The sequence below is a fragment of the Geotrypetes seraphini genome, chromosome 2 (genome assembly GCF_902459505.1).
Source record: "Geotrypetes seraphini chromosome 2, aGeoSer1.1, whole genome shotgun sequence".
In the NCBI taxonomy this organism is placed as follows: domain Eukaryota; kingdom Metazoa; phylum Chordata; class Amphibia; order Gymnophiona; family Dermophiidae; genus Geotrypetes; species Geotrypetes seraphini.
In genome coordinates, this window is record NC_047085.1 from 330406384 (window position 1) to 330420218 (window position 13835).

General features: G+C 42.5%; 1 protein-coding gene across 5 annotated transcripts in view; it reads left to right on the forward strand.

The window, feature by feature from the left end:
- Positions 1 to 13835, forward strand: part of SEPTIN7 (septin 7) — a 266147-nt gene that overhangs the window by 158895 nt on the left and 93417 nt on the right. For all 5 annotated transcript variants that reach the window (XM_033930201.1, XM_033930198.1, XM_033930199.1 and 2 more), the window contains exons 7-8: positions 3491 to 3608; positions 6023 to 6115. In XM_033930201.1, the coding sequence (XP_033786092.1) occupies positions 3491 to 3608; positions 6023 to 6115 (211 nt within the window). The remainder of the gene's footprint in view (positions 1 to 3490; positions 3609 to 6022; positions 6116 to 13835) is intronic.

A 13835-nucleotide genomic window follows, 5' to 3' on the forward strand; every position in this document is an offset into this window, starting at 1 on the left:
CCCTAAATTCCTTCCCAAGGTGGTTTCGGCTTTTCACCTCAACCAATCTATTGTATTGCCTGTCTTCTTCCCGAAACCCCATTCTCATCCTGGAGAACAGGCGTTACACACACTGGATTGTAAACGTGCCCTTGCATACTACCTTGACCGTACCAGGGCTCACCGCTCATCTCCTCAACTTTTTCTGACCTTCGATCCCAACCGTCTGGGTCGTCCTGTCTCTAAACGAACGCTGTCCAATTGGCTTGCTGCCTGTATTGCGTTCTGTTATGCTCGGGCCAGCCTCTCACTGGAAGGAGCTGTCACGGCCCACAGGGTCAGAGCTATGGCTGCTTCTGTGGCTTTCCTCCGTTCCACGCCTATTGAGGAAATCTGCAAGGCGGCCACTTGGTCTTCAGTTCACACGTTCACTACTCACTACTGTCTGGATACCTTCTCCAGACGGGATGGACACTTCGGCCAATCTGTGTTACAAAATTTATTTTCCTAATGGCCAACCATCCCTCCTCCCTCTCTGTTAGCTTAGAGGTCACCCATACGTTAAGAATATGCTGCCTGCTTGTCCTGGGATAAAGCACAGTTACTTACCGTAACAGGTGTTATCCAGGGACAGCAGGCAGATATTCTTACGTCCCACCCACCTCCCCGGGTTGGCTTCTTAGCTGGCTTATCTTAACTGGGGACCACGCACTCCTCCGTCGGGCGGGAAGGCACTTGCGTATGCGCGGTGCGGCCAACTAGAACTTTCTAGTTAAAAGTGTCCGTACCGGGGCTCCGTCGGTGACGTCACCCATGCGTTAAGAATATCTGCCTGCTGTCCCTGGATAACACCTGTTACGGTAAGTAACTGTGCTTTTTGCATGAGGTAAAACTCTTTATAGTTTACTAGTCTTATAGCCCGTTACATTAACGGGTGCTAGAATATATGTGTGTGTGTCTGTCTTTATTTCTTTCTCTCTCTCTCCTTAGCCGCTTTCTGTATTTCTGTCTTTCTTTCTTTCTTTTTCCTTGGCTGTCCACTACCATCCCGCACCCCTCCTGACGCGACTCCCGCTGTCTTTCTTTCTGTCTGTCTCTGTCCCTGGCCCCCTTTGTCTGTTTGTCTTTCTGTATATCTCCCTGCCCCTGTGTCTTTCTTCTTTTCTTTCTGTCTCCCTTCCTCCCTCTGTCTGTCTGTCCAAAGCAGCATTCCCTCCCCCTCCATTTCCCTCCCCCCACACCAGTTCCCTGTGCACCTGCCCCTGTGTCTTTCTGTCTCCCTTCCTCCCTCTGTCTGTGTGTCCAAAGCAGCATTCCCTCCCCCTTCCATTTCCCTCCCCCCACACCAGTTCCCTGTGCAGCAGCATTAGCGTTTCCTCTATCCCCTTTCCCTTCCCACAGTGGCGACTACAAACGCGGGCCCGAGTCCTTTGCGGCCTCCCCCCCCTTCCCTTCCCTTGGGCCCGACTACACATGGCGATTCAAGCAGCATGTGCCGCAGTCTTCACAAGCTGCTTCGGGTCCTTCTACTGCCCTGATTTACTCTGGCACGCCCAGAGCAAATCAGGGCAGTAGAAGGGCCCGAAGCAGCGTGTGAAGACTGTTGCACACGCTGCTTAAATCGCCAGTCGGGCCCGCGGGAAGGGAAGGGGGAGGCGGCAAATGACTCTGGTCCTGGGCAGCGGAAAGTTGCTGGGCTCCGCAGGCCTCCCCACCCCACCATCCTAACGTCAAACTGATACCTGAGGGCGCCCACCACCACCACCACTTCCGCAGCTCGCTCGCGCTTCGGCCGGTAGGGCCGTATTGTGAAGTGGAGAGCAGGGAAGCTTTTGTGATGCGCGAACACGCGGCGCGAGTGCGCATGTCTTTCAACAGGGAGCAGGACAGATCGTAAGCCGCGCATGTGCACTTCCTATGTGTTGCTACAGCTCACAGAAAACCGGCGCACACTTAGGAAGTGCGCATGCGTGGCCTAGCATTTTATTATATTAGATAAAACTTTCCTTTAACAGTTAAAAGGAAAGATATATAAACTATAAAGTTTTACCTCATGCAAAATTGTCATTTCTTTAATAAGACATTAACTATTTTTTCTGCAGCCCTCACATTTAAAGTTTAATATCTTTTCTTTCTCAAAACTAGCACATTTCAATCACTATATTGAAAATAAAATCATTTTCCCTACCTTTGTTGTCTGGTGACTTTATTTTTCTGTGCTTTCAACTATGTTTCCAGTGCCTTCTTGTCCTTTGACTGTTTTTCTCTTCGTCTTCACTTTCTGCCTTGCATCCATCTTTGGCATTAACTTAATGTTCAATTTTTCTGCTTTCTTTTCAAAATCTACGTTTTCATGTCTTACCTTCCCTTCCTATCTCTCTCTTCTTCCGTCCTATTTCCATGGTCTGGCATCTCTTTCTTTCCTTTCTCTCCCTCCTTCCTTCCTTTCCCCTGGTCTGGCATCTGCCTCCTTCCCTTCCCCCATGCCCTGGCATCTCTCCCTCCCCTTCCATGGTCTGATATCTCCTTTCCTTCCCTCCCTCCCATGAACTTGGCTTCTTCTCTTGTTCCTCTCCTCTCCCTTCCTTCCCTCTCTTTCCCCAATTGGGTGCAGCAGCAACAGAAGCAGCATTTCCCTTCCCCCTTTCCTATATAGAAGCATTTCTCTTTCCCCTTCCCTTCCGTTCTCTTCTTTGTGGAGCAGCAGCGTGTCTGGCCGGTTTGTTCCGTTCAAAGCCGCAGGTGGCGGCTCCTTGCGAGATCCGCGCCTGTGTCTGAAGCCTCTCTGATGTTGTGACGTCAAAGAGGCTTCAGATGCAGGAGTGGATAGCGCAAGGAGCCGCCAACCCGCAGCTTTGAACGAAACGAGCCGGCCAGACGCGCTGCTGCTCCAAAAGGAAGGGAAAGGGGAAAAGAAATGCTGTTGATCGCGTCCAAACCGCGGGCCGCAAATAAAACCTGGAGAGCCACATGCGGCCCGTGGGCCGCGTGTTTGAGACCGCTGCTTTACTCTGTCTCAGGTTTCAGTCTCTTATAGTCCAGTAAACAAAGTTTGCACAGCTGAACCCACATGTAGAGAGTTCGGAAACAATTCCATGAATCTTGTAGCACATGCTTTCCCCATCTGTTCTTGTTGGAAAAGTGTAGAAGCAAGTTTAACATTATCCAGACATGAAATCTAAGGGCTCCTTTTACTAAGGTGCACTGGCGTTTTTAGCGCACGCAGCAGATTAGCGCACGCTAACCCCGTGCTACGCGGCTAGAACTAACGCCAGCTATTTCACGCATAATGCCCTAACGCAGCTTAGTAAAAGGAGCCATAAATGTTTTTAAATGAAATAAGAAGCCAAATTAAAAACAAGACTAGATTTATTTTTATGAACGTTATCCATTTGGTTCCATTTTAAACACTCCCAGATCAATATTATATAAAGATTGTGCTTGACTGATAGTATGTTAAAATGCAAAATGCTTCTTTGGTTCAATTCTTGAAGTTGCTCCTGTTTTTCAGGTTGAAGCCTCTGGATATTGAGTTCATGAAACGCTTACATGAGAAAGTTAATGTCATTCCACTTATTGCCAAAGCAGACACCCTCACTCCAGAGGAGTGCCAACAGTTTAAAAGACAGGTACATAGAGGCCTATCCTTTTTCACTACTAACTTTTGCCTGGTTTACTTGGAATGGCTGAATAACTTTAGAAACCATATATTAGCTTGCCAACTGATTGTAAACTGAAAATGTTCTGATTATGATGCTATATGTGCTTCAGTTACTTTCTGAAATGATTTATTCTCAAGTGAGGAAGTATTAGTGGTTAGGTTTTTCATTTGATGTGGATATAAAGTGATGGGATACTTCTGCTATAATCCTGGTTATTTAAAACCAAAATTAAATCTATAGTTAGCAGTATTCAAAATATTGAACTGAAATAACAGAGTATGTTGTAAAATAGTATAAAACAGCATTCAAGTGAAATGCTCCGATTTGAGTGGAAGAGATTACAAGATCATGTAGACACATTGTGTCCCACAGAATTGAAGACTTTAGGGGGAATTCTATAATAGGTGCCTGTATTGGTGACTGCTAATAGCATGTCAGTCATGAACCGGCGCAGATTATAGAATTTTTTTATTTTTTACACCAGCACCTTAAATGTGTGCCAGTATTTTGGAAGCCTATATTTAAGGCACCGGTATCGCGCTTAAGGGGTGCCTAAGGATGCCTAAGGCCACTTCCAGCACAAGCTATGCCCACACCAGCCTTAGGCATCCTTATGTGCTTCTGTAAGCATGACACTTACACCATTCATGCCTCCATGTTTTTTTAGAAAATGTGCTTCCAAGTTTGTTAGTTAGGTGCCCTACCGCTGGCTAACATTTGGCGCTTCTTTGAGAATGTTCTCTTCAGTCACTTACAAAATTGGTAATTTAATATTTCCCAGCAGAATAGGTGCAATAGCTTAACACACATTCTAGGTGATTATAGGCAGAAGCCTTGGTTTCTGCAAAGCAGTGATAAGGACTACAGAATTGGCTAGTTCATGCGGAATCGTGGAAGACCAAGGACCAGTTGAGGTCAGCAATAGTTAAAGTGAATGCATGCACTTGTACATCTTCCTGTGCCACCTGTTTTTTTTTTTCCTAACATATTGCTGATTTGGGCTTAGGAGGAAGGTACCTTGGGTCACTTTGACCTGCCTGGCTGAAAGCATAATATTCCAGCTCCAGGCAGCAGAGGAAGAAAGATGTGGCTTGAGGCAGGACCAAACTTCTTTTGCCAACTTGAGATTTGGGTTGCATATTTGGGGGGAGGGTGAAGTAGGTTTGGTGTGATAGAATTCTTGGGAGATCAACTAGGTAAATTTACCTTTAACCCATTTTTATTCCATATTTTTTAAAACAACCATCATGATGAGGCAAATAACTACTAAAAGGGTGGAGAAAGAGGTTAGATTGCTCAAGGGGATAAAGGAAGGGTTAGAAAATTGGCTTGGTGGAATAGAAGAGTGAATTAACTGAAAGGGGATGCAAGGATGAGGCAGGAATGAGAGGGGATTGGGTATACAGTACAAGTGGATCTTCCGTATGATAAAGAAATATTACCTGGGGTGGCTTGAGGGGTAGTTGGTTTAAGGGTATCCCCTCCCAATCACATATTGTCTCCCTTTTCCACTTTCTCTCAAACCTCAAATCCTTCCTCAGTGGCAATAGGGCAAATCTTTAATGCTGTATTAGGATATTTAAAACTATGCATTACTAGTTCCCTACCAGTCATATTCATGCTAGCTTCATGGAAAACATGTTCACTGGAACAGGCATGATGACCTAAGATGCTAGATGTTTAGGCAGTGTGACTATGCTGATATTAGTGGCTGTTGGGCTGTTGTAGAACATTGTGTCTAGATAGTGGTTTGGGGAGTATAGTGTTAAGGATGAACTATTGAGGGACCAACATTTAGGCTTAAAGAAAGCATGTGAATTACCAGAGTACTAGCATACATATCTTTGTGTGTACAATTATGTCTATCTAGGGGAACATGACATTTTTACAATAAAATACTATTTTATTTTCATATAAAAGGATGGGGTTTAGACTGTGGTATTACAAATTGTTTTCTCTAATAGAATTCATTAAAACCTCATTTTTTTTGTTTGATGACTTCAGCCATGTTTCCCTAGAGATGGTCACATGCTAACATTCCAGCTACACACTATAAAATGGCACCTAAATATGATGGCTTGTAATTTGAAAGTGGGCATACACGTGAGCATGTACTATAATTTATATGCATTTTTCTAGCAATTTAGGTTGATCACTGATTTCTTGTTGCTTTTATTTATGTTGAAGCTCAATGCCCATTATTTGTATTCATATTCGGCCAAATAATAATTTTCATTATTCTTATTCGGGTGGTGACCTTTAGGAAGGTGTGGGAGCATTCATGTATACCTTTCATCTAGCCTGTGCAGAGAATATAGGTAAAAAATTTTGATAGCATTCACAGATTGGAGTATTTTTTTAAGTGTATATTTCCATTTTAGATAATGAAAGAAATCCAAGAACATAAAATTAAGATATATGAATTTCCAGAAACTGATGATGATGAAGAGAATAAATTGGTTAAAAGGATCAAGGTAAGTTTAATGGTTTGCTTTGAATTGATTCCAGTGTGGTGTGTTCTGTACTGCCATGCCTTACACTGTACTTTATGCACAAACCTACTGCCTATCAAATGCTTATTATCTCTGCAGTGCCCACACTTGTAATAAGTAGACTCAGGATGGCAGCCTCAATCAACATGCCTAACATTCTGCCACCCAGTGCCAGGAGTATCCAGCGCAAAGCTGGCATGATTTGGGGGTGTAAAGGCCCAAGGAGTCCATCCCAGTCAATTTTGAACAAAATCGAGGGTTGTGAGACAGATGGAGGCAAAAGAAAAAAAGATCATTTAAAATCCAAGATAGAAGTTCCTATGAGCATCAGGAATAGCGCAGAGCATTCAGTGCGCCAGCCTGCGCTAAAAACCGCTTTTGTGGTTTTGTAAAAAAGGGAGGGAGGTTAATGTGCTATTGGATTTATTCCTGGCAGTGAATCATCTTCCAATAGTTTCCTTCAGGCCACAGGTCCATGAAGGTAAATGTGAATTGCACACCTTAACTATAAATTAAACTTAGCTTTCTAGTTGGAGGGACCAAAGTCCTTAAAATGTCTACCCAGCTTTTTGTTTTTATGATTCCAGTAAACTTAGGCTGTCATAGCCAAGCACACACTATCTAATTGAAAAAAGAAGCAATCTCCAATCACAATGAGGCAAGGTTCAGAATGTTACGGTTATGGCTCAGATTATTACAGTTATGGCTATGTGGGTAGGCGCCTATCTAAAGTCATCCACCATGAAAGAGATATGCAAGACTGCAACATGAATTTTTGTTCACTCATTCGCATCCCATCACTCTTAGGAGAGGTTGTGCCAGTAGATTTGATCAGTCTGTCCTACACAATCTCCCTAGGGCCTTAATAAAACAAACAAAAAAAAAAAAAAAACCAAAGGCACATTGCTAACAAAAGAAATTTGTTCCCCATTATCATTCTGGTTTTTCTAATCTCTTGTGTTTAAGGACTAAGGGCTAGATTCACTAATCTCACCGATCCATTAGCGATCCGATCTGTGAGGTTGCCAGCCGCACTGCGGGGAAGAGTAGGAGATTTGGGGCAGAGAGCAGGGTGGCAAGAGGAGAGTCGGGGCAGAGAACAGGGTTTTTGCACAAGCAGGAGAGTCCTCAGCAGGACAGTAGGGGCGGCATTGCTTGCAGGGCAGGAGAATAGTCGGGGCAGTAAGAGCAGGACAGTCGTGGCAGCAAGAGCCTTAAGTTAACTATAGTTCTGGATGTATAGGTTTAATATACTAATGCATGAATTAATATATATACAATTTTTCTTTAAAACTGTAGATTGTTTAAATTACATAGAACCTTATTGAATATGTAGAATGTAACTATTTGTTTCTCTATCATTTTTCAACTTTCATCTTCTTTATTATATGCTGTGAGGATGACTGGCTGAAATGGCTTGTCCTCTTCCTTCTTCTCTCTTTCCTGTATTGCGGTTCCACCTGTTTCTCTACAGGTGTTTACTTCTCCTGCACACATATACTAATATTTTGTTTTTCATCTGCTTTGTATTTAAGTGTTTTCACTTTCATCAAGCATCAATATTTTTTGTTCTCGCTAATATAATGATTAATGACTCTTACAAATTATTTATCTCATGCCCCTTAAACTGATATCACTAAATGTCAAGGGTCTAAATAATGATATTAAAAAAAGATGATCTTCTCATATTTAAACTCTAAACATCCAGACATCATTTGTTTACAAGAGACTCATCTTAATGCGTTTGAAGCAGCAAAAATAAACCCTGGATGGGCTCATCAACCTTATTTTTCTCCTGCATTGGGAATCAAGGATGGGGTTTTTACGCTGGTTAAAAAACATATTGACATCACAGTTTTATCTGCATCCAATGATGTCTAAGGAAGATGGGTTCAAATCATCTTGAACATAAATAATTCAACTTTAGCATTAACTAACATTTACATTACATTACATTACATTACATTAGTGATTTCTATTCCGCTTGTGCCTTGCGGTTCTAAGCGGATTACAAGTTAGAAGACTGGACATTTCCAGTAGCATTGCAGTACATATAATTACTCTTAATAATTTTTTAAAGAAATTGCTGACCAAATTAGTTGCAAATAATGTTTTACATCACATTGTAGCTGGAGACATGATTATGAACCCTCGTATAGACAGAATATCAAATGCGACTTACAGGACTCCAAAGGCCAGGACTACCCTGGAAGACATAATGCCACATTTAGACCTACGAGATGCATGGCGTTCCTTTTACCCATCCAGTAGAGAATTTAGCTTTTATTTACCACCTCATTGTTCCTACTCTCGTATTGACATGTTTCTCATTAGACATTCTCTCTCTCAATTTACAACAGATGCTTCCATTGAAGAAATTTCGATTTGAGACCACACCGCCATTACTTTAACTTTAGAAAACATTGCACGAGTGCCTATTTCAAAGCAATGGAGATTTAACTCTAGCTGCCTTCTAGAACTGGACTTCAGGAAACATATCAATAATGCTATTAAATAATTCTTCCAGTTTAATAAACCTGAGTTTACTAATTGGATAACAGCATGGGATGCGTTCAAAGAGTACATCTGTGGTGTTATCATTTCTATGAACTCTAAAATTAGGAAATTAAAGATTGTGGAACTTAAAGCGACATCAAAATCAAAGAACTTGAGCACCAACTACATATTAGGAACTTTAACACTCTAATGGACCTGCAAAAACTCAGCTTCCAATATAACACTATCATGCGGAAAAACGCGACTCACTCTGTCTTATCTCGGAAGCTAACTATTATGTTGAGAACAACAAACCAGGCCATCTCCTAGCAACATATTTTCAAAAGAAAAGGGAAAAAAATCAATAGATAAACTTATCTCTTATGGTGACATTATTTTCACAACCACTGATATCTTAAATGAATTTAAAAATTATTATGGAAAACTATACTCCTCTGAGCTGACTGACAATAAAATTTTGCATACCTTTTTGGATGAAATAGACCTTCCAAGGTTATCCATTGAAGAAGATACCCAACTTTCCTTAACCTTTACGCGAAGTGAGATCATATTTCAACAATGACAAAAAATAAATCTCCAGGTCCAGACAGATTCACTGTCTAATTCTATCGGTCATTTCAAAATACACTAATACCTTATATGCAGCAGTTTTTTACTCAGTTGATAACATAAGGATCTGCTTCCAGAACTTTCACAGAAGCAGCTTTGCTTGTCATCCCCAAACCTGATAAAGATCCTTTGCATGTCTAATTATAGTCAACTTTCCATGATCAATGTAGATGCCAAAATCTATGCCAAGATACTTGCGACTAGACTGCAATGAGTTATTCCACACCTGATTACCATGGACCAAACTGGTTTTATTAACGGCAGGCACTTGTGTAATAATTCCCATACATTATTGAATATAATTGCTGCATGTCAACCCTGTGATCGCAAACTTGCACTCTTAGGACTAGATGCAGAAAAGTCATTTAATAGAGTTGAATGGCCCTTTATACATGCTACTTTACGTAAATTTAATATTCCCGCGCAATTTATTAATGATTCTGCTATACTGTGAGACAACTACAAGAATATACATTAATGGACAACTATGATATCTTTAAGCCTACAAGAGGAACACGCCAAGGATGCCCGTTGTCCCCTTTACTCTTTAATTTTGCATTGGAACTGCTATTGGTGGCCATCAGGGCTCAAACAGATATTTCTGGGTTTAAATACAATAATGGAGAAATTAAGCTCTCTGCCTATGCAGATGACATGCTCTATTTAACACCTGAATCTGTCCCTCAAGTTAAGGTTATTGAGCAATACGCGCAGGTCTCTGGATATAAATTGAACACTAACAAATCAGAACTATTGCCTCTTAACTGCATAGAAGACAAGCAAGCTATTGAATCATTTGGATTTAACTGGAATGTACACAAATTGAAATATTTAGGTCTTCTTATAGGCCCTGAAATCTTTAAGACTTGGCTAAAACACAAGTCTATAACAACCCAAAACAGGTGGTATAGAGAGGTAACAGGGGGTCTCAAGAGCTCACAGCTATAAGCCCGACATTCTTTTCAAGGCTAATAACTACAACGTGAGCTATCATCGGTCCCATACACTCTCTTTGAAATGATTTTATAAATTTTTTCTTTTAACTGATTTAGTGATCTTAATTTCTTATGCAATACTCTCTCATTGTAATATATAATCATGAAGTACTTAGCTTCAGTTTATTTTCAGCGGAACTGGAAGCCTCGACTTCATCGAGCCCATCACGGAGCCAGGCAACGGCAGACCAACTGTCCTTCTCCTCGTTTCTCTGACAGATGGCTGAGGACATGGACATACCATTGGACACGGGTTCCAAATTCTCAAAGGAATACCTGGAGACTATGCGCCTCCCTCAACCACCCGCTGAGTCCCTTAAGCTTCCGTTTCACAAGCTTCTGGACCAGACCTTCGCTCGATGCCTCAAGACACCTTACTCCATCCCCGCTGTCCCGAGTAAACTGGACACCAGGTACCACACGGTCAATCGCAAAAGGTTCGACAACTCTCAACTCTCTCACCAGTCCCTATTGGTGGAGTCGTCATTGAAGCGATCCCATCCCTCCCAGGTCTACGTCGCCGTCCCGCCTGGCAGAGAAGGAAAAACCATGGACCAATTTGGCAGGAGAGTGTACCAGAACTCCATGATGGCCTTGAGAGTTCTGAACTACAACTTCCACTTCACAACATACTTAGAGTTCCTCCTATCGGTATTCCAGAAGTTTATACCCTACGTGGACACGAGGGCACACTTCGAGTACCAAGAAGCGCTGGCCTCGCTATCCCAGCTCCAGGTACAGTTGACGCAGTCCTCGTACGACGCCTTTGAGCTCGCGGCTCGGGCAACAGCGTGCTAAGTGGCCATGCGCCGGTTGGCATGGCTGAGGACCATCGATATGGATCCCAACCTCCAGGACAGGCTCGCAAACGTTCCCTGCGTTGGCACCAACCTCTTCGACGAATCTATCGAGGCGGTGACCAAGAAGCTATCGGACCATGAACAATCCTTCCAGTCCATCCTATGTCCGAAATCCAGGCCTGCTCTGCCTCGCCCGCCGTTGATATACCAACGGCGCTACCCCCCAAAATAATAATAATAATAATAATTTATTTTTGTATACCGTCATACCCAGGGAGTTCTAGGCGGTTCACAACAAATAGATGAGTTACATACAGTGCAGTTGAAAAAGAAGAACATAACAAGACAATCAAAGGGTCAAACTAGTTTACATTGACAATTTAAGTAAGGAAGGACTAATACAAAGCATAAATGGTATTTACCGTAAAAGAGTACAATTGAATTTGAGAGAAGGGGGAGCAAAGCATATTGTATGAGAGGAGGGGGCAGGGATCATTGGGAGGGGGGAGGAGGAGGGGGAAAAAGTAAAGAAAGGTGGGCCGTGTTGAGGGGGGGAGAGAAGGAATTGGTCTGATGCAGAGAAGAGAGTTCGATCTGTTTACTAATGAGGAGAGGGGGAGCGTTAAGGCGGAAGAGGGGAGCATTAAGGATTTGGTTCATTGAAAAGTAGAGTTTTGAGCTTTTTTCTAAAGTGGAGGTATGAAGAGGCGTCAAGTATAATTTGGGCGAGCCATGAGTTTAGTTTGGCCGCTTGAAAAGAGAAGGTTCGTTCAAGGAATCTTTTAAGATGACATGCTTTCAGTGAGGGGAAAGCGAACATAGTTATTCTGCGGGAGCTCTTATTATTATAGTTCAGGTTGAAGTGGGGGTAGAGATAGTCAGGTGACATACCCAATACGGTTTTGTAGCAGATGCAAGAGAACTTAAATAGGATCCTGGATTCGAATGGCAGCCAGTGCAACTTGTGGTAGAAGGGGGATATGTGTTCCCATTTCTTCAGGCCGAAGATAAGGCGGATGGCGGTGTTTTGGACCAGTCTCAGCTTCTTGGTGACTTTCTTGAAGGCGCCTAGATAAATGATGTTACAGTAGTCCAGGACGCTAAGAATAGAAGCTTGGACCAGCAGACTAAAGGAGGTTTCGTTAAAGTATTTTTTAATAGTGCGGAGTTTCCAGAGTATTGAGATGAATTTTTTAAACACTAGGTCAGTATGTTTCTCTAGTGAGAGATGTTTGTCTAAGGTGACTCCTAGAATTTTTAAGGATTGCTCGATACAGTAGTTTAGGCCATTGATATGTATCGCAGTTTCTTTGATTTTGTCGTTTGGGGATGCTAAGAAGACTTTAGTTTTTTCTGGGTTTAGCTTTAGCCTAAACGCTGTCATCCAAAGTTCGATCTGATTTAGGGTGAGAGATAGCGAGTTGAGTAGCTCTGAGGTAAGGTAGGAGAGCGGAATGATTATGGTGATGTCATCTGCATATATGAAGAATTTGAGTTTCAAACTCTGCAGAAGGTTTCCTAGGGAGGCAAGGTAGATGTTAAATAGGGTGGGGGACAAGGGGGAGCCTTGTGGGACCCCACAGGGGTTGACCCAGCTGTAAGAGGTAGTGTCATCCTTGAACACCTTGTAGGTTCTTGTTGTCAGGAATTCGCGGAACCAGTTGAGAACATGGCCTGAGATTCCAATAGATGTTAGGCAGTCTAGTAGAGTGGCGTGGTCAACCAAGTCAAATGCGCTACTCAGATCGAGTTGCAATATAAGAGCGCTTGAGCCTTGGCTGAATAGTTGATGAAGGTAATCAAGCCGAGAGGCTAAAATTGTTTCAGTACTGTGGCCTGACAGGAAACCGGATTGATTGTCATGTAAGATATTGTGTTTTTCTAAGTATGTGGTGAGTTTGGTGTTTACTATCCCTTCTGCTATTTTGGTGACCAGGGGGATATTGGCGATTGGTCTAAAGTTGGATGCCTTGTTAGATGGCTCTTTAGTATTTTTCTTAATTGGCAAAATCATAATGTGCCCTTGTTCAGCTGGGAACTTCCCAGAGGTTAGTAGAGAGTTGATCCAAGTCAGCATTTTGGCCTTAAAAAAGACTGGGGCCGATTTCATGACATTAGGGGGGCAGGTATCTAGTCTGCAGTAGGAATTGGCATACTTATTGTAGTATTTACTGAAAGTTTGCCAGTCTATGGGTGAGAATGTGTTCCAGAATAGATCGGCTCTTGAATCGTCTGAATCTAGAAGAATGGGGAAACACCAGTGGGGTTTTGTTGGGTCAGTGAGGGAGGACCTTAGTTTTTGTATTTTGGAGGTGAAGAAGTCCGCCATGCTGTTTGCAGTTAGGGAGGGCTCTTCGGGTGTGTCGATAAATGTTTCTATATTGTATAGATCATTTACCAGCTTAAAAAGGTTGCTACTGTTGGTTGAGATGTCGCCGATTTTGAGGGCATAGAAGTTTTTACGTTTTTCTTTGGTCTGAGTTTTGTAGATTTTTAATTTTTGTCTCCAAGCGATTCTGTGCTCTTGTGACCCTGATTTTAGCCAAAGTCTTTCCGATTTTCTTAGGTCTCTCTTTAACAATAGCAGTTCCGTGTCAAACCAGTCCTCTAGGTTTTTAAGTCTCTTTCTGCGGGTTTTAATGGGAGCCATTTTATTTAGGATATTGGTGCTATCATTAATACAGGAGTTCATGAATTGTTCACAGCCTGTGAAGAGACAGCACCTGCAGAAAAACCAGCATAAGCCTCAGCCACCGGCTGCACCTAAGGCTCCCCAGCCCT